General features: G+C 39.8%; 1 protein-coding gene across 2 annotated transcripts; it reads right to left on the bottom strand.

Moving 5' to 3' along the window:
• Positions 1–1038: 1038 nt before the first annotated feature.
• LOC135181564 (BPI fold-containing family C protein-like) lies at positions 1039–22727 on the bottom strand. 2 transcript variants are annotated; one of them, XM_064154807.1, is made up of 16 exons: positions 22672–22727; positions 20511–20636; positions 18625–18736; positions 16623–16751; positions 14808–14963; positions 13491–13554; positions 13343–13403; positions 11721–11812; positions 10015–10188; positions 8880–8933; positions 6939–7109; positions 6258–6325; positions 4706–4748; positions 3117–3183; positions 2347–2420; positions 1039–1807 (listed from the first exon to the last, which is right to left on the bottom strand). In XM_064154807.1, the coding sequence occupies exons 1-16, from the start codon at positions 22724–22726 to the stop codon at positions 1727–1729; spliced, it is 1527 nt and encodes a 508-aa protein (XP_064010877.1). In that variant the 5' UTR covers position 22727; the 3' UTR covers positions 1039–1726. The 2 variants fall into 2 exon arrangements, 1 of the variants encoding a protein (XP_064010877.1); XR_010304922.1 differs by lacking the exon at positions 3117–3183 and having other exon boundaries at positions 1784–1807.
• Between the last annotated feature and the right edge of the window lie 1994 nt (positions 22728–24721).

Raw genomic sequence — 24721 nt, 5'->3', positions numbered from 1 at the left:
TTGTTTTGTTTTGGTTGAAAAAGACCTCTTAAGATCATTAAGTCCAACCACCAACCCAACACCACCATGGCCATTTAATCCCAGAGTGCCATGTTCACACATCTCTTGAATACCTCCAGGGATGGTGACTCCATCAGCACCCTGGGCAGCCTGTTCCAATGCCTGACCACTCTTACAGTGCACAAGGTTCTTCTAATACCCAATGTAAACTTCCCCTGATGACATTTCCTCTTGTCCCATCCCCGTTACTAGGGAGAAGAGACCAGCCCCCACCACACTACAGCTTCCTTTCAGATAGTGTGGTGGTCTCCCCTCAACATCATCTCTAGAATAAACAACCCCAGTTTCCTCAGCCAATCCTCACAAGACTTGTGCTCTAGATCCTTCACCAGCTTTGTTGCCCTTCTTTGGACACACTCCAGCAAGTCAATGTCTTTGCATAGTGAGGAACCCATTTCTATGTAGAGATTCCGCAAACACAAGATCCCAACATATTTGTTACCATACCTCTTCTCCAAAGGCTGAACAGAAGACTGTTGCTGTAGCAGATCACAAGGCTAGGGATGCTCACAAGAAAACCCTCTGCAGCCACAACTGCTCCTTTTAAAGGAAAGATCTATGACGCTGAAGAGAGCCAATTGCTACAGCCTTCAGCAGTATCATTCACACAGGGAGTGGCCTCTCTGCTAATCATGTCCCAGACTATTTTGGGTGTCCCAGGTTAAATCTATCACTACTTTAATTTAGGGGATAAGCAGAAGGCAGTGTAAACTGCTGGGAGGGGTGCTCACGTGCTGGGATGCTGATCTTGGGGTGACGTGCTGCCTTTGAAGCATACCATTTCAGCACTGACTTTTCAAATGAACCTGAGAGGAAACCCCAGTGGAGATTCTGTTCCACTCGTGCCACAGTGCTGATACACATAGACAGATCTGTATTGTGAAAGAAAGAAGTGGATGTCCCATTGCTGGAAAGAAGAGATGGAAAACAACTGTTTAGGCCCATCTGTTCTCAGATTGCTCAGGATACAGAAACACAGAAATTATATAGCATTTACTATCATTTATATATACCATGGTGTGCATTTATGGTGCAAATACACAGCATCTAGTTCTTGCAGCCAATGCTTTATATTTCTTCTGCTTTCTTATGCAGTTGACCAGTACTTGAGTTAACCAGAACTACTGGGCTTGTCAAAGAGGTGATTTAATCAATTAGCTTGCATTTAAACCAAGAAAATTCCTCCAGGCATGGAGCACTTTGCTGGACAATCTGAGTCACTTCATTGTGCAATCCATGAATAGAAAAGGGTAGAGACATTTGTCAGTCAGTCAACAAAGACTCAAACTTTACACAGATTTCACATTCATGGCAGGGAGTCACAGGTATAATAATAATTTCATTATTTGTGTCCCTGGCAACTGAGGATGAATAAAAATCACATCCTCAGTTACAGAAACCTCTCCTTTAATTTTTTTTTGCATAAATTCTGCAATTCCTTCAAATCATTGAAAAGCTCCACTGTTTCCATCCATATAGACCTCCAACATTTACTACCTCAGCTTATCCTCATCATATTCTTTTCATGCTTTATGGTTCTTCTAACAGAGTACCAGCAGTTTAGCTAAAACTGTCATCAAAAGTTAGCAGAGCCAAGGTTGTACAATTAAAGCATGTACTCCCTACAAGCCAACAGAAGAGAGACTACATTTTTCTCTCATTATGTTTAAAAGGAGTGGCTGTGAAAGTCTTCATCTCTCTTTTCCTCATGTTTGTATTGAACATCAGTGGAAATCACCAGATGATCCTGAGGAAGGAAGAACATGAAATTTCAGATGGACATAATTAGGGTCAGTAATGTGGGACTAGCCCATGGTAAGCCCTTCAGCAGGGCAGGGCTACTAAAGGGTTTATGGCTTCTGAACTTCGGTTAACTTTAGAGTAGGAATGAGCTCTGAGGTAAGTTAATGCAACTCTCCAAAAGGCTAAAGAACATCACAGAGACACTCAGGTTGCCTGTGAGCCTTCCTGGAATAGTGAGGACTCAGAAACTCATTGCTCCTAAGCCTTGCTGGGGATGGCAGAACTGTCCTTATGGTGCCCCCATGCTGGCACACTCTAAAGGGCTAGGGTACTCTTTATAACCTACAGCTGTCAGGGGTGAGGGTGGTGGGGATGATGGAGGTCTCATTTTTGGTCCAGAGTTTGGCTTTTGTATCTAGTGCAGAGCTAGAGCTTTACTGTTAGCAACATTTAGGACTACTTAAGGCAGGATGTGCAGGCCTGCACAAATGCACAGGACTGAACAAGAAGGAATATTCTTTACCAAGAAATCTGGCTTCTCACCTGATTCATTTTTATTACAGGTCCAGTCAGGATAGTATGGGCCAAGTTAAGAGGAAATCCTTTTCCTAGTTTATCTTTGGAAGGGACAAAAAAAATTGCATTTGAATGTAATAATAAAATTCATTTCAGAAGCATCTTTCTCAAGGAACTCAGTCTGTTTTGCAGTTTCCCTTTAATGGGGCATCCTGTCACCTCTCAAGGGAGTTACTATTCATATGTGTTAAGAAGCAAAAAATCCTGTGAAAAAGTTGCATACAAACCTCTTAAAATTTCTTATCTGTCTGACACTGCAATCTGACTGCCTTTGCTTCTCTCCACAGATCTGCTCTACAAGATCTGGCTTCTGCTGTTTCCCAGTCTGACTCATTCTCCATCTTCCTGACATTTCCTTCTCTACCCGATCCTCTAGTCCTGTTAGTCTCTCTTATTCACATCTATGCCTAGTTTCCTGGATCAAGCCCCAACTCTATTCCCTTTTGCTTTTCCAAACACCTGACTTTTGCATCCCTCCCTTTCAGTCTCTTCCCTTTCTCCTCATCAAAAGCTCATTTCCTTTCCCAGAGGTCTCCTCACCTCTGTTTACCTCACAGGCACCTTCTGTACTCCTTCATTTGCTTCCTTCCACCTTCATCTCTTTCTTCATCATCCCTCACTCTATGCATCCCACTGAGATGGTTTTCTACTTTGTTCTGCCTGGGGCAGCAGGCAAAGCATGAATGCAGATGGAAATGATGAAGTTAGAAATGCTACCCACTGCCCACAGTCCTTACCATTGATTACTGGGATCACTGTATTCCATAAAGCATAAGACAGAAAATTCTCCACCAGTGACATACGCTGGGAGGGGGGAAAACATACTTGGTGGTTAATGCCTATAGGATTGCAACTTGACAGGGAAATTGAAGGGTTAGAAGTGGAGTGACATGTAAAAAAGTTCAGAACAGAGCTTGGAAGAGAAAAAGATCTTTAAAAAATCTTGTGGTTTAAATTGCAGCTGAACAATGCAAAATAAAGGTGTCAGTTTTTCTCATAGTAAGTTAAATTGAATCACAGAATGTCAGGGGCTGGGAGGGACCTCAAAAGATCATCTAGTCCAACTCCCATACCAGATCACACAGGACTGCAGCCAGAAGGGTTTGCGTATCTCCAAAGAGGGAGACTTCCCTGGGCAGCTTGTTCCAGTGTTCTGTCACCCTCACAGTTAAAAAATTCCTCCTGAGGTTTACATGAAACTTCCTAGGCCTCAATTTCAACTCACTGCCTCTTGTCCTGTCATTGGGCATCTCTGGGCAGAGCCTGGCTCCAGCCTCCTGGCACTCACCACCTACATATTTATAAACATTGATGAGGTCACCTCTCAGTCTCCTTTTCTCCAAGCTAAAGAGCCCCAGCTCCCTCAATCTCTCCTGGTAAAATTCCCTTCCCTTAATAATTTCATTCCCTTAATCATCTTTGTGGCTCTGCTCTGGACTCTTTCAAGCAGTTCTATGTCCCTCTTGAAGTTGGTTTGTTGTTGTTGTGCTTTTAAAAAATTTAACCTTATTTTTAATTTATATTAGGTATCTGGGTTAAACCTTGACTGTAGCATTGATACCTCTTCAACCTCATTTCAGCTGCCAGGATTCAGTCCTCAGCAGTGAACTGTTTTCTGTGTGGCAAGAACTGCCCTGCCCTGGTGCTCTGTCTTATGCCACTGTGATTAGTGCCCTCCTCCCGTCACTTGAAGTTGTAGGTTGGGCTGAGCTGCTGCAGAGTCTCACTGACCATTTCTCATTCTACTGTGATTATTATAAGCAGTGCCAGGATGTTTCTTTCATTCCATATTTTTGACTTCTCTGTTTATGATATTTGGTTGAAGTGATTCAAGATACTTCCTAAAACTGAGCTTAGGCCTGACTTTGTACTCCCTCCAACTGCTATGCCTACTTTGCCCAGCTGTGAATTCAGGCTGGCTGCCAGAAACACCTAGAAGAGGTGCTGGCCTCATGTCTGCATCATGCTGTTGGATACAGAAGTGAGCAGAATCAACTATGATGGCTTGCTAGGTCATGCACACCCAGGCAGACATTTCTCTTTATTTCAAGCAATATTACACAGTAATACCTCCATAACATTTTGAGTCTCTGTTGAGACCCCCACTACTCCAAGAGGTATTTCCTCTTACTGGAAAAATTAACCAACCAAACACGAAAAAAACCCATCCCCCCAAAATGCAGAGAACATACTATTTCAAAGAGTATTTTACAAAGAGTAGTGGCAGATGATATCCCCAAGACAGACCAGCAACAAGTTCAGATGAATTTCTTTAATCTCTGAAGTGCTCAGCTACCTTTCCTGGGCACTGTAGCCATGACCATACCTCAGAGGAGCGAAGACTGGAGTGCAGTAGGGAGAACTGGAGCCTGAGGAAAAGCACAAGTTATGCACACTGCTTGAAGATTAATCTGTGGAATTTCATACCCATTTTGTGCTGATTAACACAATTAACTTTACCAAGGACTCTTTAATTATCAACAGCTTTTAATTCAAACTGCACAACTACAAGTGAGTTAGAATCATGGAATCAGTCAGGGTTGGAAGGGACCAGAAGGATCATCTAGTTCCAACCCCCCTGCCATGGGCAGGGACACTCTACCCTAGATCAGGGTAGACCAGAGTTCTAGATGCACTGAGATCTTTCTGATACTAATCTCCTGATGAAGTCCTGGGCTGTGACTTGGGAAATCAGATTTTTCTGGAATTGCCATTTCCTGCAATGGGTGAGCTACATATTGCTCAAATGTTCATTATGGTTTGAATAAACTCATATAAATTCCTGACCACTATGATTTTCTAACTTTTTCCACTGAAATATGTGCAGTGTATCCTCGGATCACTGCAAATATAATCCTGGGGAAACCCAGCAATTTGAAGAACAGAAGAACACATTCTTGTGGCAATAGCTTTAAGTGAGTGGCACCATTACTTCTTAAACTTGTATTGACAGGCTTTGATCATTCTAAGTCCTCTTTTGCTATTAAAAATGTCCAGTGACCAAAATTAAGCAAAGGCTGCTGACATTTTTATGTAATGAAAATGTTAGATGTTAAAAAATATCTGATATTCTGGAATTCTGCCCCAACTTGGAGCACAGTGCTAACAAAAAGAAATACTGATGTGGGCTGCTTGCCTGAAAGCCTGTCCTTGTACCCACCTGGTGCATTTAGGAAGAAAGGGACTGTGAACTTAGCCCAGTGTGAAGTGTGAATGAAATCTGCTGTAATACAGCTGAGAACACCTGTAACTGTAAGTAACCATAAAGCCAGCAAGAACAAAGCAAAATCTAAAAAGCTCTGAGCTTTGCTTCAAACTACAGACACCTGTCTAGTCCCATTTGTCTGATGGCACAGTGTCTGCTGTTGAAGCATGGGCTTTGTAATCTCACTTTTTCCCTCCCCTCATGTGAAGGCACACAGAGAGATAGTTACAGTGATCCAGTGCAGCATTTGCGCTCTGGCAGCTCTGTTAATGATTCTCAGATATGGCAATCTTTTTACAGCAACTTTTACAGGGTTTCAAGTAAACTACTGGACTTCATGCTCCAACTTACTCTCTCCAGCAGACTAAAACAGATGCCTTTTAGATAACCAATAAATGGAACATTGTCATCTGGAAAGGTATTTAACCTATGGAGAGAGGTACTATCATGCTGCACAAGAGACATGGCTACTTCACAGTGTTACTCTATTTCATCTGCAAGATTTAGGCTAACCAGTTGAAAGTAGCTTGTTTCACAAAAGCCCTTGTGAGAAATCAGGTAACTAATTTTCCTTTAAATGGTGAAGCAAGCATTGTTAGGCTGACACAATGAAGTTCTGTTGTGTCCTAACCTTGTGATTGTTAAGGTTGCTTTCTGAATTTTGCTTGGTTACCTCTTCAGAAGTAATGAGATAATCAACTTCTGTTTGCTTATTGTCAAATTGGCTCTGGTACTGGCTGTCTGCAGAGAGAAAAAAAACAGTCTTCTGTGACTGTATACACAGATAGATGCTGTCTTAGATAAAGGCACAAATGCAATTGCTTTTGTGATTGGAAACACAATGCCTAAACTTTTTATTTGGCCAATACTTGTAGATAGTGAAATAATTTGTGAATTTGCTGCTTTCGGCTAGCAAATAAGATTGCATGAGTGGTGATAATACTGCCTTGATTGCCTCCTTATCATTAAGATCATTTAAGTCCTTGCATGACAGACATATCTGGTTCACTTGCAGCCTACTGAAAAGATGTCTAAGGTCACATAGAACTATTTTATAACAAACAAGTTGGGAAGACTGGGCATAAGATAGTGACTTTTTTTATACATTACACTTGATTCTTAAATAATCATTCAACTTCCCACATGGGAAAAAAAGACTTTAATAAGTCACTCTCTGCAACTTCCTATTAGATTCTACAGTTTGTGGTGCATGTTTGCTCCCTGTGAAATGCAAAAGAAGAGTATGTGTGTCTGTGGCAGACATGTATGTGCTACTTTATACTGATCTGGAAGATTACTGTGTGATTTGTTCAGCCCCAGCACTGAATGTTATCATCTAGCTCACGTTACTTACTAGATTCCCTGCAAAGATGTACTGGGTGGTTGAATTTGGCAGAACAGCAAACACTTCTACACAGCCAGTGATCTGTAGGATGCATTTGTCTGCATTTAAACTGACTGCAGGCGGTGATGTAGCCATCAGCTTCAGCAGCACTGGGCATGATATTATGTAACTCAGAGCAATCTGCAATTTCAAAGAGGAGAAAAAAATTGAATGCAATGCTAAGCTTTTCCTAAGCTACACTTTCTGTGGCTGCACCACAACAGAATGTTATATACTGATAGCCTTGTTAACTAACCTATGTTAAAAACGCTTCATTTTAATTACACCAACTGAAATGACAAAATTAGCATTGCAAAATACTCTTAGTTTCAGAGCCCACAGAAAAAATGATGAAATTTTAAACCTACTGATATAGAAATTACTTAAAGGTTGTTCCTTAAAAAAAGGTATTTTGTGAGGAGAGGATTAGCACTGCATATTAGAGAAGGAAGGGAAAATTAATGACCCTGACAATATAAAGAATGTGGAAAAGAGACACCTTTCTAGAAGAGCTCATCTTTTGAAAACTAGAAATACTCCTAGACAACAAAGCTTTAGTTTGCAATGCCATGGATTGCAAATGTCATACTTTCATAAGTAGGGATTTCAAATTTCATCATTTTATAGTAAATGCTGCTGTATTAGGAATTTTAAAAGCATCTAATTGTATCTTAATTTCTTGTATGACATTTATAAATTTATGTGATGGTTTGGGTCTTCCCTGACTCCCTCCCCCCACTTTGGAAATCACCCAGACTAGACTCAGCCGGCTCTGGAAATTTGAATGAAGCTTCTACTTACAGCTTAGCAGAACACACAAGCAGATATTTACAGTATATATATTTATATACAGAAATATACAAGTAAAAGGTAATACAGAAACACAGCTCCCCTCCCAGAAACCTGAGTCCCCAGGAGGGGCTCCCAACTGCCTTTCCACCTTCTCCCATCCCTCTCAACCTTACTCCAGTCCCAAGGAAGAATGGAGGTTTGGCCAGGGGGTTAGGAAGCAGATGGATTAATCAGAGGGACAGCAGATAGGATAGAGAAAAGTGCAGCTCAGCTCCCCAGCAAAAGAAGTAGTGCCTTATCTATGTTTGGATTCTTGTTCTTATACATCTCAGCAAGCTTATGAGTGTTTCCCTTTCACAGCCTGTGATCGAATCCTTCTCACCAAAACATTCTAGCTAGCTTCAAACTAGCACAATTTATCTACTCATGACTGTTACTTCTCATTGTATATAATATTCAGCAGTTGTATATCATGTAGCTTTGCACAGAGAAGTCAGGCTACCAATATTAGATCATAGATCATAGAATCAACCAGGTTGGAAGAGACCTCCAACATCATCCAGTCCAACCTAGCACCCAGCCCTGTCCAATCAACTAGACCATGGCACTAAGTGCCTCATCCAGGCTTTTCTTGAAGACCTCCAGGGATGGTGCCTCCACCACCAACCTGGGCAGCCCATTCCAATGCCAATCACTCTCTCTGTGAAGAACTTCCTCCTAACATCCAGCCTATACTTCCCCTGGCACAACTTGAGACTGTGTCTATTGGTGGTTGCCTGGGAGATGTGGCCACCCCCCACCTGGCTACAATGTCCCTTCCGGTAGTTGTAGAGACACCACTACCACTGGGAATAAAAGGAGGCTGACTTCATGGATGTCTGCCATTTGGTTTTTATAACTCTCAGAGGCTGACAGCAAAACCAGCATTCAGAGGGATAGAGAATGACTAAAAAATAGTGTGATACAGTTAAGAACAGCTATGTCCGTTTTGCATGAATCATAAGCCAGCTTCCTTGTCTTCTCTATACTTTTGCAAATCAGCTAGTGCATAGGTAATACCCATAAGAAAAATTAACTACTGCTTTTTCTTAAAAGGTCTGTACAGGTAAAAGTACCCACCTCAGGAACAAAGTCTTTGAACAAGCCAATATTTAGGTTCAAAGTAGTAGCAAGCTGTAAACAAATGAAATAAATGAGATTGTTATATCAGTGCGAACATCAGGCTTTCCTTGGGATAAAGAATAAAACCCACAACATGTGTATTTGACTTTATTTTAGATAATCTAATATTTCCTTGTCCCAGATTGATTCCTAAGAATCCCAAACTGTTATTTACAACAGAAGAGATAGATTTTTCATGAATGTGTTTTGAAGCACTCAACAGTGAACAAGCATTATTCTTTGAAAGAATAGCTGTGACATCCTCCTTTCTTTCCTGCCTTTGGACTTTCTTAGATGAATACACTGAATCTGTCAGAGGCAAGGCTCAGAAATCTCATTTGCCCTTCTGTTGCTGACCACTGTGATGATCATAGAATCATAGAATCAAGCAGGTTGGAAGAGACCTCCAAGATCAGCCAGTCCAACCTAGCACCCAGCCCTAGCCACTCAACTAGACCATGGCACTAAGTGCCTCATCCAGGCTTTTCTTGAAGACTGGATGATGTTTATCAGCTGCATATATGTCACTGATTTTTATAGAGACCTTAGCACTGCTTTAGATAGCAAAACTTGTAATGGCAGTGTGGAAACAGCATTTCTGAGAGAAGTTTTTCATGTCCTTCACCCACAGCTAAAAGCTTAGTTTCCTTGTACCCTCTTCTTGCCCCACTTGGCTGCTCTGTAAAGCCTGAGGGTTTATTGTTGCTCTCAGCATAGCCAATACAATTGTGATTGCTTTCTATGCAGCAGCCTGTGGCTTCAGTACACTTTTTCCTGTCTTGCCCTTTCCTAAGAGAAATCCATGGAGGGACAATAGTTTTTTGGTTGTTTTTTTTTTCTGCCACTCCTTGTACATTGCCTCTGTGATGTTCATATCCATCGTTCCTTGCCTAGAGCTGCCAAGAAATTAAGACTTAAGTCTGAGGGAGTCTTTGACTATTTTAAACGATAATATAAAGAAAGGATGTCACAAATGCTTCCTACAAGTGTTAGATATGTGGCCTAAATCTGTGTGAAATGTCAAACATAATGTGTTAGCCTCCTTTCCCAAATGCTGAGATTTGTCATTCTCTTACATGCAAATTATACTTACCTCTTCAGAGATGGTGATGCTAAAGGCCCCTGCTCTGTAGTAAGCCAGTGAAGCAGACTTAAGAAAATAACTGGAGACTCCCAGATATACCATGGAATCATCCTGGTTTGGGAGAGCAAATGGAGCTGGCACAAAGGGAGGGTCTGTGTGGTTTCCTACTGGATAAACTGTGCCCTGCAAAGAATCATTATCAAGTATTTCTAGTTGTAAACACTTTTGTATGTTAGAATGCATTAGCAGTGGTTGAACAGAAAGAATTCTTTCTAATCTGAAGAGGTTGACATGAAAGAAAAAACTAAAGTAAGCAAATATGCCCTGAAAAATCACCAAATTCAGCTCTTTTGGAAAGATGCAGAGAAAACCTGACCTCCATCTTTCAACAGTCTCAGTGGAGCATTCAAGTGATTATTCTGAACTGCAGCTATGAGAAACACACTCTGGACCACAGCTTGCTTTCCCTGGCAAAGGCACATTCAATGATTTAATTCTAAGGATGACATGACAAAACAGTCTTCAGGCATGCCCCAAAAGCACTGGAAGTTTCTTAGGAAAGGGACACAAAGAAGTCTTTTAAACCACCCAGCTCTTAGCTTTGATCCAGCAGCCAGTCCTCAAGACCCAGTTTGGATTCTGCACAGGTGAGGGAATCTTGGCTTAGTTATAATAAGAAAATAATTCTTCAAATGTGAGAAAGTATGTGGGCTCCAGGCAAGGAAAGTAAGAACAGACAGTAAGCAGTGTAATTGTTGACACTATAAGAGTTAATAGGTGAAAGATTCAAGATGAAAAATACTGCCATGGAAAGTTTTAAAAGCCTAAGAAAAAAGTCATGAGTTAGAAGTCACAGCCACCAAGAACCGGCCTGTTCCAAGAAGCACTGAAGACAACTAACTTCCTGAACTGACTTACAAAGACTAATCCACTATCTCATTGGGGTGTCAGTGTGTTAAAGCTTAGCTTGTCAGACCTAGTTAGCTATAGGAGCTGATAAATAATTGCTTAGTACTTTTAAGCTATGTATATCCTGCTTGCAGAGTGCTTTTTATGCATGGTAGAAATTGCTTGAACAAAATAACTGAGAGAGAAAGCTTCAACCACAGTTCTGGCACATCATTTTTAACTGGACAGTTCTGAGAGCCACAGGGATGCTCTGAATTGCCAGGGATGCTCTGAATTGCCAGGGCTGGTGAAGCTGCTGGAAAAGCTGAGCGTTACTGAGATATCTTTTGTCAACAAAGGTGAAAACAGATAAGAAAGGAACTGCTGTGTGCTGCTCAAGGACTGTCTGTAGAAGTTTTCTTTGGGTGTGACCTGCATATGTAAAAGATGCTGACTCATCTTGAAACAAATGCTTTGGATTGCAATCACATTGATAGTCATCATGGATTAGGTATCACTGGTGACAAGTTAAGATCAAGGAGCGGTAGAAGAGCTGTGTGTTTAAAAATCACTTCTGTTTATAAAGCACCTCTGAAAGATTTCAACTGTGAAATAATTTAATTCTAGATAATAGCTTTGGTTAATCAACAAATGAAATTAATTTATTAAACAATTGTTTATATATTGTCCAAAATATCCAAATGTCTTATTGCTTTTCTAATGAAACATTGGAGAAGCTGAATAAGGTTATTGTGAAAGAAAATGAATCAACACAAAAGAGAACCAGAGAAGTCTTAGAAAGCAAACTGACATTAAACATAAATTACCTTCAAATCCAAGTTAATGTGTGATTTGAAGACAGCTGGAGAACTAACTAGGGAATAGTCTATTTGTGCAAAGGCATCAATCTGGGTTAAGACTAGAAGAGTGATGGATAAAAACAAAACAGCTGTTATTATAGAAACATATCACAAGTAGTTATTGTTTAGTTAAAAGCAAAGGCATTGTAGAAATTATGAATCTGAAAAAGAATGGTGAGAGAAGGAAGAAACAAAAACTCCACAACTTGTTGTAAGGGATAGAAGTGAGAGTATTCCCTCTGCAGAAGTCACCGATTCCTCCTGGTTTAGGCCCGATTGTCCTGTTGTTCATAACTGAACACAGTCCTTGGAAATCTCTCCTGTGTGGTGAAAGGGGATTCTAGGGCAGAGTCCCCTTTTTTTATATGTTTGCACCAGAGAGCTAAACTGTCCTATATGATTAGGGAAACGCTGCTAAAATACTACCATGACATTAGCACATTCTTACACATAGCAGTGTTGAAGACAAGGGATATTTGTTCACAACAATAGAGGGCACTTTATTGGACAATATGATTCAAGACTTTGCATGCAAGGCACTCGTGCAAGTTTAGTTTGATTGTTACTTTTTAAGGGACTGTAAGGTGTGTTCATACTGTATAAAAACAACATGGGTTTACAGAGAAGTGGTGATTTCAAAGAGATCAGGAGCTCCTTCAGTATACTAGCACAGTTTGGAGTGCTCTTGAGCCTGAAGTGTTTAGGTATGTGCTGCACAAAAAAATGTTTTTCATCACCATGATTTTCGGTAACATTTGCCATTGCTTGGCACATGGCAGGCATAGGCTCTTTCAGAAAAATAAAAGTCTGCTTCTGAATAGCAGAGCAGATAACAGAAATATCCACAATGCAATATGGAGAGTAGGAACAAACTCTCTGACCTGAATTATATGACTTAGGCAAATTACATTAATTTGAATTGGCAAAAACTACAAATATTCTTAGGAAAAAAACCCAACAAATATAGCAACAACAACAAGGGGGTAAAAAAAAGGCTGTGGTATTTATTATAGAACTAAAAATCTTATATATATATATATATATATATATATATATATATAACATAGATATCTATTGTTTTCATGTCTCTGCAAGAGTGACACCAAATTGTTATTGGTGTAAGGAGAAACATGCTTAGAGTGATACTGTCCTCCTGCAGCTTCCTGTTATCTCACTGATCTCAATTTCAATTCAAGATGTGCTAAATTTATGAGATCTGACAGCATTGTTTCCCATTTGTTTAGTGGATTGCTGCTAACTCAGATTTTCTTATGTCCACAGTACCAAAAACATAAAGAATTGGCACAAAACCATTCATCTCAAAAATCAAAGTAAACAACACAGGTCAGCTACAACAGGTTGAAAAATTACAAGTGACCTGCTACAGACACAGAAGAAATCTGGATACTGTATATAAGGTACATGCAAGAGATCTGGAATAGGTTAAGGTACAGAGCAATGGCTATGTTTTCTTCTTTTTTTTTTGTTTTTTTTTGTACCATGAACATAGGAATGCTTTGGCACCTAATAAAAAAGGCTACAACTTGAGCACTATGAAGATTACTTAAACTCTATTATCATCAACTCACCCTTCTGCTGTCTTATATGTGCGTCCATCATCTGGATTTTGTACTTGATGTTTTGGCACAGCTATATGAAAAGAGAGGTAAGTCAGTAATATAAGGGCTGCATTTCAACTCCTCCCTTCACTAGCTGACACCATCTTTGCAAACTCACATTTTGATCCAGTTTGCTGTGAATGGGCTTCTCAAGATAACCAGATAGAAAGCTGTAGATCCAGCTGGAAGAAAGGAAATAAACATGATGACCTTTTACCACAGATTGAAACCTTTGAAATATATATCTGGCAGACAGGGCCATTAACGCAATTTATATTAAGGAGACCTGATTACAGCAATGTTGGTAGACTGTGCCAATGACTGGGTTTATTAATTTGTGAGTCTCAGTCAAATGCCAGAAATTCTCAGTGTCATAAGAGATATTTAAAAGGCAATCTGCAAAGTAGTGAATGCTCATGCTAACATGTTGATGCTGAGTTAGCCACATTTTGTCTTTGAGAAAGAAAAAATATCCAGAAAATCAAAGTGAGGAAAACTACAAGCATCGTTCCAAATTCTCCTTCGAAAGTGTGATGATTTGGGTGCTCTCTGCCCCCCCCCCCCCCCCCCACTTTGGAAATCACCCAGACTAGACTCAGCTGGCTCTGGAAATTTGAATGCAGCTTATATTTACAGCTTAGTTCAATATACAAGCAGATATTAACAGTATATACATTTATATACAGAAATATGTAAGGTAAAAGGTAATACAAGAACACAACTCCCCTCCCAGAAACCCTGAGTCCCCAGGAGGGTCTCCCAACCACCCTTACACCTTCTCCCACCCCTCTCAATCTTACCCCAGTCTCAAGGAAGAATGGAGGTTCAGCCAGGAGGTTAGGAAGCAAAGTGGATTAATCAGAGAGATGGCAGAGAGTCTAGAGAGAAGTGCAGCTCAGGCAATGCCCCAAGCAGAAGTGCCTTATCTATGTTTGGATTCCTGTTCTTATACCTCTCAGCAAGCCTATGAGGGAAGTAGACATCATCACTGTTTCCCTTTCACAGCCTGTAATCTAGTTCTTCTCACCAAAACATTCTAGCTAGCTTCAAACTAGCACAGAAAGGTTTATTCTGAAATTGTAGGTTGGCTCCTCAAAAGGCATAATCAGTCTAGACCACCTTCATATCTGCAAACATCCATTTGCAAGTTTGTATTTTTTAATAATCCCAAATGGCATTTTAAAATATGCTCTATGTTTAGTCAGCTCATTTGTTGGCACATGCACAGAGCAATGCAGATCAACCACACTCTGCACACTCTGCACACTCTGCAAAGGAGTCTAGTTTTGAAAACAGACCTTTAAAAGTCTGTTTACGTAGTCTTCAATAGTTGTATCCTGTAACTGGATACCTGAAAGTCAGAATTTGGAAAGCAGCCTTTATGCTACAACCTTGCTACTTCCCACAGAGTGATTAGAAAATCTGCTGTACATACCTAGATCCTCCATTTAACTCAACTTTTACACTATTAATGCTCAGCTGGCAGTCGTCTAGCAAAGTGGTCAAGCGGCCTGCGCTATCCCTTGACACTTTGAAGACAATTGTAATAAATAGTCCTGAGATGGAGACAGTAATTCCTCCATGGTCATTCCTGCTCAGAGAAAAGAAAAGAAAAAAAAACCCAAACTCAGTAAAAGAAGCATCTGCTTTAAGGGAACAATTTAAGAAACTACCTGTAAATCAAGTTTGAAAGGACTTTTTGCTGCTATCATCTAGAATGTTGAATAGGTTGTCTAAGATATTGAAGTAGATTAAAGAGATGCCTGGCATTCAAAACTAGAGTTTTCAGGATATGAATTTTCCAGAGTTGTGCAGGATTTGACAAGTCTGCCAATGTCACAGTAACACAAGCCATTCTAGGCCTTCATGACAGATGTCCCTGAAAGCCGCTGGGACTGCAGAAGTCAGTAGTCTCCCTTAGAAAGCTCATTTTCAGCTGGGTCTTCTTAGTCTGCTATGCTGAGAGCAACATATAGAACCAGAGAATGGAGGGGATAAAGAGTAGAGCATATTCTGCATCTGTCTAAACTGGCAGCCATTCACAAGAAAATCATATTAAATAGAGCAGCACAGGTTATTTCTTCTGCTCCTAAAAAGCAAGAAAAACACTCCACATCCTATATTCCACTAAAACTGTCTTTGACCACTTCCACCATGACCTGCTCTGCCAAATTCTGCATGTCAGCTCCTTGACTCCCTTGCTGCCTTTGAAGACTTTGGAGTTTTATACATCTGGGGTCCATCTGGGGTTTCTCCAGATTATGGTCATGTCCTTAGCCTTCAACAAGAGGGAGAGGTGCCTTTGTGTTTGGGAACAGCTGATTTGCCCTGCTGAACATAGTATCCTTTTCCTCACAATACTGGTATGACTGAAAGAACAAGACAAGTTTGGAGCACAGCAACTGAAGTTTCCAGCCACCAGTACTGAAACTGAATGCAGAACTGCATGTCTGTGTTTCTTTGAAATCAGGATGTGCTGTGAAACTTGGCACCTGGTAATGCATCCTGCTGTGCTATCTGGCTTGCAAACAGAGCAACACCTACTGTGGTTGCCAGTTATTACATTAATGCAAGTTGTAGAGATTAGCACCTTGCAAACTTTTCTGAGATCTCAGAAGTTTTATTCTTTTCTCTGACCTCAAGAAAATCTAGAATACTGTATTAAAACACCATAGCAAAAACACTGAGCTAAAAAAAGGGGGAAAATCAGCATGCAATCATGTTATTAAAGACAAACTCACACTGTACAGGCTGTTTTCCATAGTGACCTGAATTCTAGTGTTTCTGGAGTTCTGAATGCTTGGCATTGTGACAATGGCCTTCTTTTAATAGGAGTGCTTTGGAAAACAATACGCACTGTACTGCAGCAAATAGATAATTAACTATAGTGTCAACCTTCCAGTTATACTGCAAAGAAAGTAAAATTTACAACCACTGCAAACTTTGTAGTCATGAATATTCATGTGATATCATGGAATATACAGTCTAGAAAATTCAAGCATACTAATAGGTGTCTGTTTGACACTTCACAAAGAGACAGCCTGTGTGGTAGAATAATTTAAACCAAAATAGCATTAGTTGGCAGGACATGTTTCCATGTCAAGAAGTTTATTCAAATCGATTGTTGTTAAATAATACAGCATATCTGACCCCCAAAATAATAACTACCAAGTACATTTCTTAATTTCATTTGCAATTCCTCTCCCAGAACTTATACACACACACCTGCATGTCTCCGCACATTACTTACAGCAGCCATGTGTTCATTCTCCAGTCTGCACTGATTGTAGCAGAAGCATGTGCCACTGACAGACTAATGCCAGTGCCAGGAATAAACGAGGCAGAAGTTTCTGGGAAATCTACAGAGTTAATTCTGAGCCTACACAATACAGAAAGAGGGATATTAAACTGCATGTCAAAAGAGTAAGAAGAAGTTCCAATCACTGAAAACTCTTCTGCTTTAAAAGGCAAAGTAAAAAGAATTCAGTAAAATAATTTATCAGAAATGACTGACTCTTGTGTATTTTAGGAGAGAAAGACATGTGTCCTTAAAATGAAGAGTGCTTGATGGGGGGAAATAAAATGTGTTAAATCCAGATGCTGCATCTGTAGATAAATATAGGCTGCCTGAATGCTAACATTTGCTGAAGAACATCAGCCTCTCTTTGACCACTCTGCTCCCTTGTCTCAGCAAAGGGTTCTGGAGAGGATCCATTTTTTTCCTCAACAAAATCTTACTGGCAGATTTCTCTGCCAAAACGAATGTTTCTGATACTCCAGGATACTGTCTTGCAAATGGGTGTGTTGAATTGAGCTAGTCATTGCAAACACATCAGCTGTAATCTTATCATATAGTATACGTTCTTCATTGTTTCCTGATATCTTCCAGAGATCTCTGAAACAACTGCCTTTAATCTACTTTCCCTGGGGCAGAAGGCACCAGTTACTTTTAGTTAAAATTACCATCATTTTCCAATAACATCTTGGACAGAAGTAAGGTTGCCTTTAGAAATCTTGTCTGCAGTGAGCCAAAATCAGATTATCCACCGGGAAGATTGCCAATTTAAAGAGCTATGGTAGGGAGAATGGAGTTTTGAAGATCACATAATAATTGAGGTTGGAATGAGACCTCAGGAGATTTTTTTTTTGTTCCACTTCCTTCTCAAAGCTGGGCCAACTCAGGGGCCCTACCCATCTGAGTTTTGGACATGTCCAGGGATTAAGAGTCCCAAACCTCTCTGGGCCCTTGTTCTGATGCTTCCTAGCATTTTTTCCTAACTTCTAATTTGAACTTTTCTTGACATGTTTCTGTTGTCCACGATCCTTTCACTGTGCACCTCTAAAAACAATCTGACACCACTCATCAGATAACGTGAGACATGCAGCAGGATACATGCACCTCCACCCTCTTCTCCAGACTATTCAAACACAGATCTCTCAGATGTAGGGATTAAGGTTGCAAGGATGCTATAATACAGTGAAGTCTGTTGGAAATGTTAGGTTTAGATAAAGAATGCAGGCCCCATCCAGCAGAAAGTACATGAGGTCTCCCAGATTGGTATTTCTCGCTCCATGTCATTTTTAAGTAAAAGGAAATTGAATGCTACTCAGCAGCAGCAGCGCTTGCCTTGATAGCAATATTAAAAGACCAAAGTTTCTGGTTTTCTGTTTATAGCCTATTTGAAAAGCTTGAACTAAAAGACACAATTGAAGGTTGTAGGAAAACCTTTTTTATTAGTCTCCCTATTTGGAGAAATTGTAGGAAACTCCTGGCTGCTCCCTGCACAATAACTTTTCTCAGCAAGCCCTGGCCAATCAAAATGTTGATTTACTTTTGTAAAAGTCATCTTCCTGCCACATCAGCATAAATATTTTCATATTATCACTTCCTTATCTTTTTCTCATCAAACACAAATTACTTTCACTGCCCCAATAGTAGCAGATTCACTGCTTCATAGCAGTAGATTGTTAATAATAATAATTCGTCTCCATTTCACATCGACTTCCTCTACTGTGTTTACGTCTGCCTTGCCCCAAACTGTGAGACAAACCGACTGAAAAGATACTCAAGCTGATCCTTCAGAAGGAAGGACTTAGATAACAAATCAGTATCTGGGCAGTGGGAACTGAGTCAGATGGACCATTACAATTTTACATGAACAAAGGAAAAAGGCTGCATAATTATTACTATGCAGTAACGATACAGTAAGATGTTTCATACTAAAATTTGGAAATACATTTCCTTTACTTACCTTGAAATTACATAGCTGACTGTAACAACTGAGAAATTCTCCTGCCCACTCCAGCTTGGAAAGGTCTCTTTCAATACTGCTTGCTTCAGGAGTTCCATTCCAATCTTCCTGCCTACAAGGGAACAGAGAAAAGCACCTGTCTTGCAGATTGGAGTCAGGCACCCAAAGGTCCAAATATATTGCCAAAGAATTTGATCATTTTTAATATAATTCATAAAAATGTGTAATTCTTAAACTCCTTCCAATTACTTACACACCTATTTATAAATTCCATTAGCCTCACATACAAATCAAATAACCAAGATCATCTTGTCCCTGAGCTGTATTTCATATTTCAGAACTGTTGTCAGGGTTCTGATTCTGTAACACTTCACTGACCATGTAGAAAGCCTTAGAAAACACTTGATCATCACCATTACCTCGGATTTTATCACAGTAGTTGAATGGAAAATGCAGCTAAGAAGTAGCAGGATGACTTCTATATGTAATGTTTCCTCACAGAAAAAAATGTGATAGATGCATTAGAAGTACTAGTTCCTTGTGTGCAGGAAGTTATTTGAGGTTTATGGACAACACTTTTAAAGGTTTTCTTCCCATTTCTCTCCCCATCTTTTATGAAGTAGAGGTAAGTTACAATTCCCTGGAGTTCTTGCCTCCAAAGCAAAATCTGGGCTCTGACTGGAATAACTTAAAGCTCTCTTAACAACTGTCAGTGAAGGCAGCCAGTGATCCCATGTGGAATTTCTCCTGAGGTTCTTGTGGCAGCCTTCAAATCTCACATTAAGGGAGAAGACATGACTGGAACCATGCTCTTCAAATATGAGAGACACCCTTGGGAAGTGCACTGTTAATGTATGTTCTAACTGTTAATGTAGGGGCGTGCAAACTTAAGTCTGTTCATTCAGCACTTGAAAGCCATGCTGAAGGCAAGAAATAACAGGCTGAGTTATTTCTACAACACTAATAGATCCTTGGGGAATGATTTTTCCTGTATGGTTTATAAAAAAGATATGGAGAGATCAGTTCTGTTTTGGGTGACTGATGTTTGCCCTGCATTTCTCAATTCCTCAAAAGCCTTTGAAACAATGCTTACACAGAAAAATAAGTGGACCTGATCTTTGCTTTCATGTTTAAAGCATAAACTCTGAGCTTCTACTTTTCATCTCACAATTCCATTGTTTACTTGTCAGAATGTTCAGTACACAAATAATGACTGATTCTTAGCATGACCCAGCACTTGTTGAATTTGTTCCTTGTTAACCTTTCTTATTAATATTAATTCTGTAAACACATGAAATTATACTGCATGGCCTCCACACCCATGAGTAAGTCTGAGGTAAGACACAGTGAAAGTAAGGAAAATATATTGTGGAAATTCTTGATACTTGATTAAGGGGCAGAATTATGGCAGACAGTTACTCTTTTTCACACATGCAGATGCTGTCCTACACGGGACGTAGGACTGGGAGTAAAGGTGTGCAGCTCTGTGGCTGTTTCAAAATGGTAAGTTTTTTCCTAGTTATGTCTTATTATCATCAATTAAATGTTGCTATTTCAATCAGTTTTGGACACCTTTAGAAAAGAAGCAATCACATGTGCCTCTAATTGTGGTTCTAAGAAAGAATATAGATAAAAGGAACACTGTAGAAACATTTAGACTGTAGAAGAATGCAATCACCAATGCAAGGATAAATTCACACCTGAGGTGCACAAAAAATAAGGAAATAAAGAAGAGACAAAGGGTGTTCCTGATGAGATGTGACAAAAGGAATTTATTCTATTTTGATATTTAAGGAGCTTGTTACTACATTGCACCTTTATTAGGGAACTATATTCTGTGCCTTGAGTATTTATCATAAATTAACTTCTGGCAATGTTAGACATACCATAGTCCAGACCCTTCTCGGTAATCCTCACTTTAAGACCAGGATTAGCCTCAATCCGCAAGGACAGCCAACAGAGCAGGAAAGAATACCATGCATTAAACATCTTCTCACCTTTGCCACAGAGACCTGTTAACAACATTTATCACAGAATCACAGAATGTTAGGGGTTGAAAGGGACCTTCAGAGATCAAGTCCAACCCCTGTGCCAAATTAGGATCACCTAAAGCAGGCCACACAGGAATCCATCTAGGTAGGTTTTGAAAGTCTCCAGACAAGGAGGCTTCACAGCATCTCTTGGCAGCCTGTTCCAGTGCTCCATCACACTCACTGTAAAGTGTCTCCTCGTGTTCAAGCAGAATCTCCTGTCTTGTGATTTGTACCCCTTGTTCCTTGTCCTGTCACTGGACACCACCAAAAAGAGACTATCAGCTTCATCTTGACACCCACTCCTCAGATATTTATAGAGAAATAAATACCTATAAAAATAATTTATAATTTAATGATAATCTGTAGAAAATGTTTATATATATGGTGATACACATATATAGGTATTTGTCTATAGATATCTATGTCTATGTATGTGTGTGTGTATATATATATATATATGTATATGTATGAAGCAGTTGGTGTGAGAGCAGACAGATTTCTGATGACTTGGATAGTGCTTCATCAGGCATTAGCTGTTGGTGAGCCTAAATGGTCCTGTCCCACTACGCTGTGCTTTCCCCATGCCCATGACATGGCAGGTTTATTTTAATATCTGTCCTACCTCCTGCAAAGTGAGTATGAAAGAGCACTTCCAGCCAAGGAGGTGCAGGTCTATTTTATATGCACAACCCCTAGGATATACTGGATTTCTGAGACCAAAGGTTTTCCAGCTAAATTAGCTGCTCTAATAAAATACAGTATGCCTCCCTACAAACCTTGTCTCTCTTTTATACACAAACCTTTGCTTTAATCCAAACACTGACACATGAGATTGACTAATTTAGGTCCCACTAAAAGGGAATGCAAGGGTAAATTACAAAGCACGCATGAGAACTACATGGTGATCACACAGGAACAGAGAAGGGCGTCCTGGCACAAGCCTGCAGCACAGTCTATAAGTCTTAGAGTGCAAAATCAGACTGTGAGCCACTGTGTGGCAGGACATAACCACAAGACACAGATATGCAAACTATGTGACAAGTTATTTCTGTTACACTTTCCTAATACAAAAGCCAGATTACATTGTTTAAAGTTCTTACATTCAGACTGATTTTCACATCAATGAAAGCCACTGTCCAATTTCTTAGAAATAACAATACTATTTCTTAAGACATTTCCAGTCTCGGTGATGCATTAGGAAGTTATTTATTAGGGATCTGTGGTAACTTTACTCTGCCCTTACCACTGACGGGAGTGGCATGTAGTTTTCTAACACGTCTGATTGTAATCCTTGCCTACCTATGTACAAAACCACGGTAATTAATAAGTAGCAAAAAGGTCTCATTAGTTTCCCAAGTATTCCAGCCTCAAAGGTCACTCCTGAGTTTCTAATAAGTACCATACTGTTTGGGCCAATTTATTCTACAATCAGCCAGAATCCTTCCCATCCACCATAAAAACTCCAAACTCACCACCCCTTGGTAGTCTTACCTCTGTGCTAGAATTAATATTATCAGGTTGGACTCTAAATGTTTGCAAATCCACAATCTACCCAGTACCTCATAAAACGCTGCTCTTCTGTGGATGTCTCAACTATAAGATGGGCAAAATGCATTATCAATATTGCACAGATATCAGTTCTCTGAGGAATCCTTACAAAGTTAACCCAAGATAATAGGCAAAAAAAGGTGGTTTCAGATAAACACATTTTCTAGAAGCATAACTCACATTGTAAGAAACTTTGAAAATCCTCCCTTTACTTGATCATTCTAACTCTTGCACCTGTTAAATTTTCTGTATTTTAAGCACCTCAAAATAAATTATTACTTTAAGGTACCAATGGTAAATTGTACAGAACAGAACAGAAAGCTTGAGACACAAATCTTAAACCTTTTGCAAAAAAAGTGTGTTAGCTTTTCCTGTTAACATTCCACTTTCTCTCTTGATTATTAAGGGCCAATTAAAAATCAGTATAAGACAGTTGTTTCTATAATTAAAGTACAAAGATATTTACTAGATATTAATCTATAAGGACTGCTGGAAGCATAGATGGAGGTGAGATACTTCATTCTCATTGAATTTCATTTCCACCGAGGAACAGAAAGCAGCAATATCAGTCACAGCTGTGCTTTGTATTTAATATGCTCCTGTTTAGATGTTAAATCTATGCCAGGTGTGAAACTGAAATAACAATGAACTGAATTGCTGTGGAAATAAAAGATTATATAATTTCATATTACTTTCTCAAACCATTTTTGCACACCAAGGCTGATATTCTTGGTTTCATCAAAGCCTCAAGCATCTGTTAGATGCTAAAACGGATTGTACAAGGTTTGTCAGATGATTGAGACAGACAGAACTAAGGCGAAGGAACTTGTCAGCTGCCTGATAGTCTGAATCGCAGCTGCTAATTGTATTGTCGTTGACAATAGATGGCAGACAAATTGCTCTGACTAATCTTCAGCAACCGGGGATACATACACCAACCCATTGCTTTATGTAAATAATTCTCAATTCTTTTGTCTTCTCAAAGATAGTGCATTTAAGTACTTTAAGTAAAGGAACAGAGATGAAAAACGTCTTTGTTTCGGTTTGTGTACCTGTCTCACCCTAGTGAAGTACTCTACTTAGCAGTCTGTAGATACCACATTCGGTTTCTCTTTTGTGAACAGTCTACAAAAACTTTCAATAAAACTTGCAATAAAGATTATAGCTGAAATCTGCCTAAAAACTAAGAAAGCTCCTGATGATGAAAAAGTCAGTATGATCGTCTTGTGTAGGTTTGACACAGCCATAAACCACATTACCTTAAACTGACCAACCTCTGAAACAGAATACAATATCATCTCTGAGAAAGAATTTTGTGCTTGTCTGTCCTTAGTCCTACACAAAACTCTCCAATTGCAGCCCACAGAAGAATTTCTTTCACTTAGAAAAAATTCAGAAATTAAACACCAATAGTTAACAAACACAAGATAAACAGTTCTCAAACATGACAGCAAATACAGCATCTACCCAACCTGAAGTCTAGAAAGAGCACTTTAATTTCGCAAATATCTCTGCTGTTACCACAGGACCGGGACTGGATATTTCAGTGCCTCACTTGCTCCATTGTTTCTAGGCGCTCTGCAGCATGCTCAAGAACAGGTAAGCTTTCTGCAGCTCACTCAACAATGCCAAATCAAAAAGGACTCAACAGCTTCATGATTTTAACCCTTCCTATTCACTGATATTCATTATGGAATATCACCTCTGAAGGAAAAGGAATGTTAATTTGATATGGTTCATAGGAGAGATAGTTTGGCAGGAAAGCATAAAGAAACCAACAGATTACATAGACAGGAGTTTGCTAAATTACATAAAGGCAGGTGATCCTCACCTCTCCACAACCACTGCCAATATCATAAGTTCCTTTTCATAGTTTCCTCCATTCAGTGTGGAAAGCAATGCTATTCACTTCCAAACTCCTGAGGCAGCAGGCGATCTAGCTCAATGAATTCCTCAAACAGAATTCATAGGAGGCTATGGCCAACCCTACCCTCACACACTGTATTTGTGAGTAGGTCTGGAACCCTTCAAGTCTTTCAGAGGCTCTGCAAAGGCACTGGGCTACCAGAGTTTTCCCTAAGCATGGCTTGCCTATAGGTGACCTTCATAAAGGCTTCCAAAGCTTTGAAGCAGAGTTGCCAAAACTACTTATCTGTGCCAGGATGCAAAATTACTAACATAGCTGCAGTGCCTACCCAGCATTGGTTAACAACAGATAACTATGTTGGGAGGTCCCCTTGTACTCAGCTTTGGTGAGGCCATACCTTAAGTGTTACATTCATTTTTGGGCACTGCAATACAAGAGATGTGGAGATGCTGGAGCAGGTCCAGAGGGGGGCCAATGAAGCTGGCCTAGAGAATAAATCTTTTGAGGAGTGACTGAGGGAGCTGAGGATGGTTAGTTTGAAAAAGAGGAGGCCGAGCAGAGACCTTATTGCTGTCTACAACTACCTGAAGTGACACTGGGGAGAGGCTGCTGCTGGTCTCTTCTCACAGGTAACTGGAGACAGAACACG

Source organism: Pogoniulus pusillus, chromosome 15 (assembly GCF_015220805.1).
Source record: "Pogoniulus pusillus isolate bPogPus1 chromosome 15, bPogPus1.pri, whole genome shotgun sequence".
Taxonomy (NCBI): domain Eukaryota; kingdom Metazoa; phylum Chordata; class Aves; order Piciformes; family Lybiidae; genus Pogoniulus; species Pogoniulus pusillus.
Note: the sequence above shows the minus strand (reverse complement) of the source record. Positions and strands in the feature narration are given on the sequence as shown.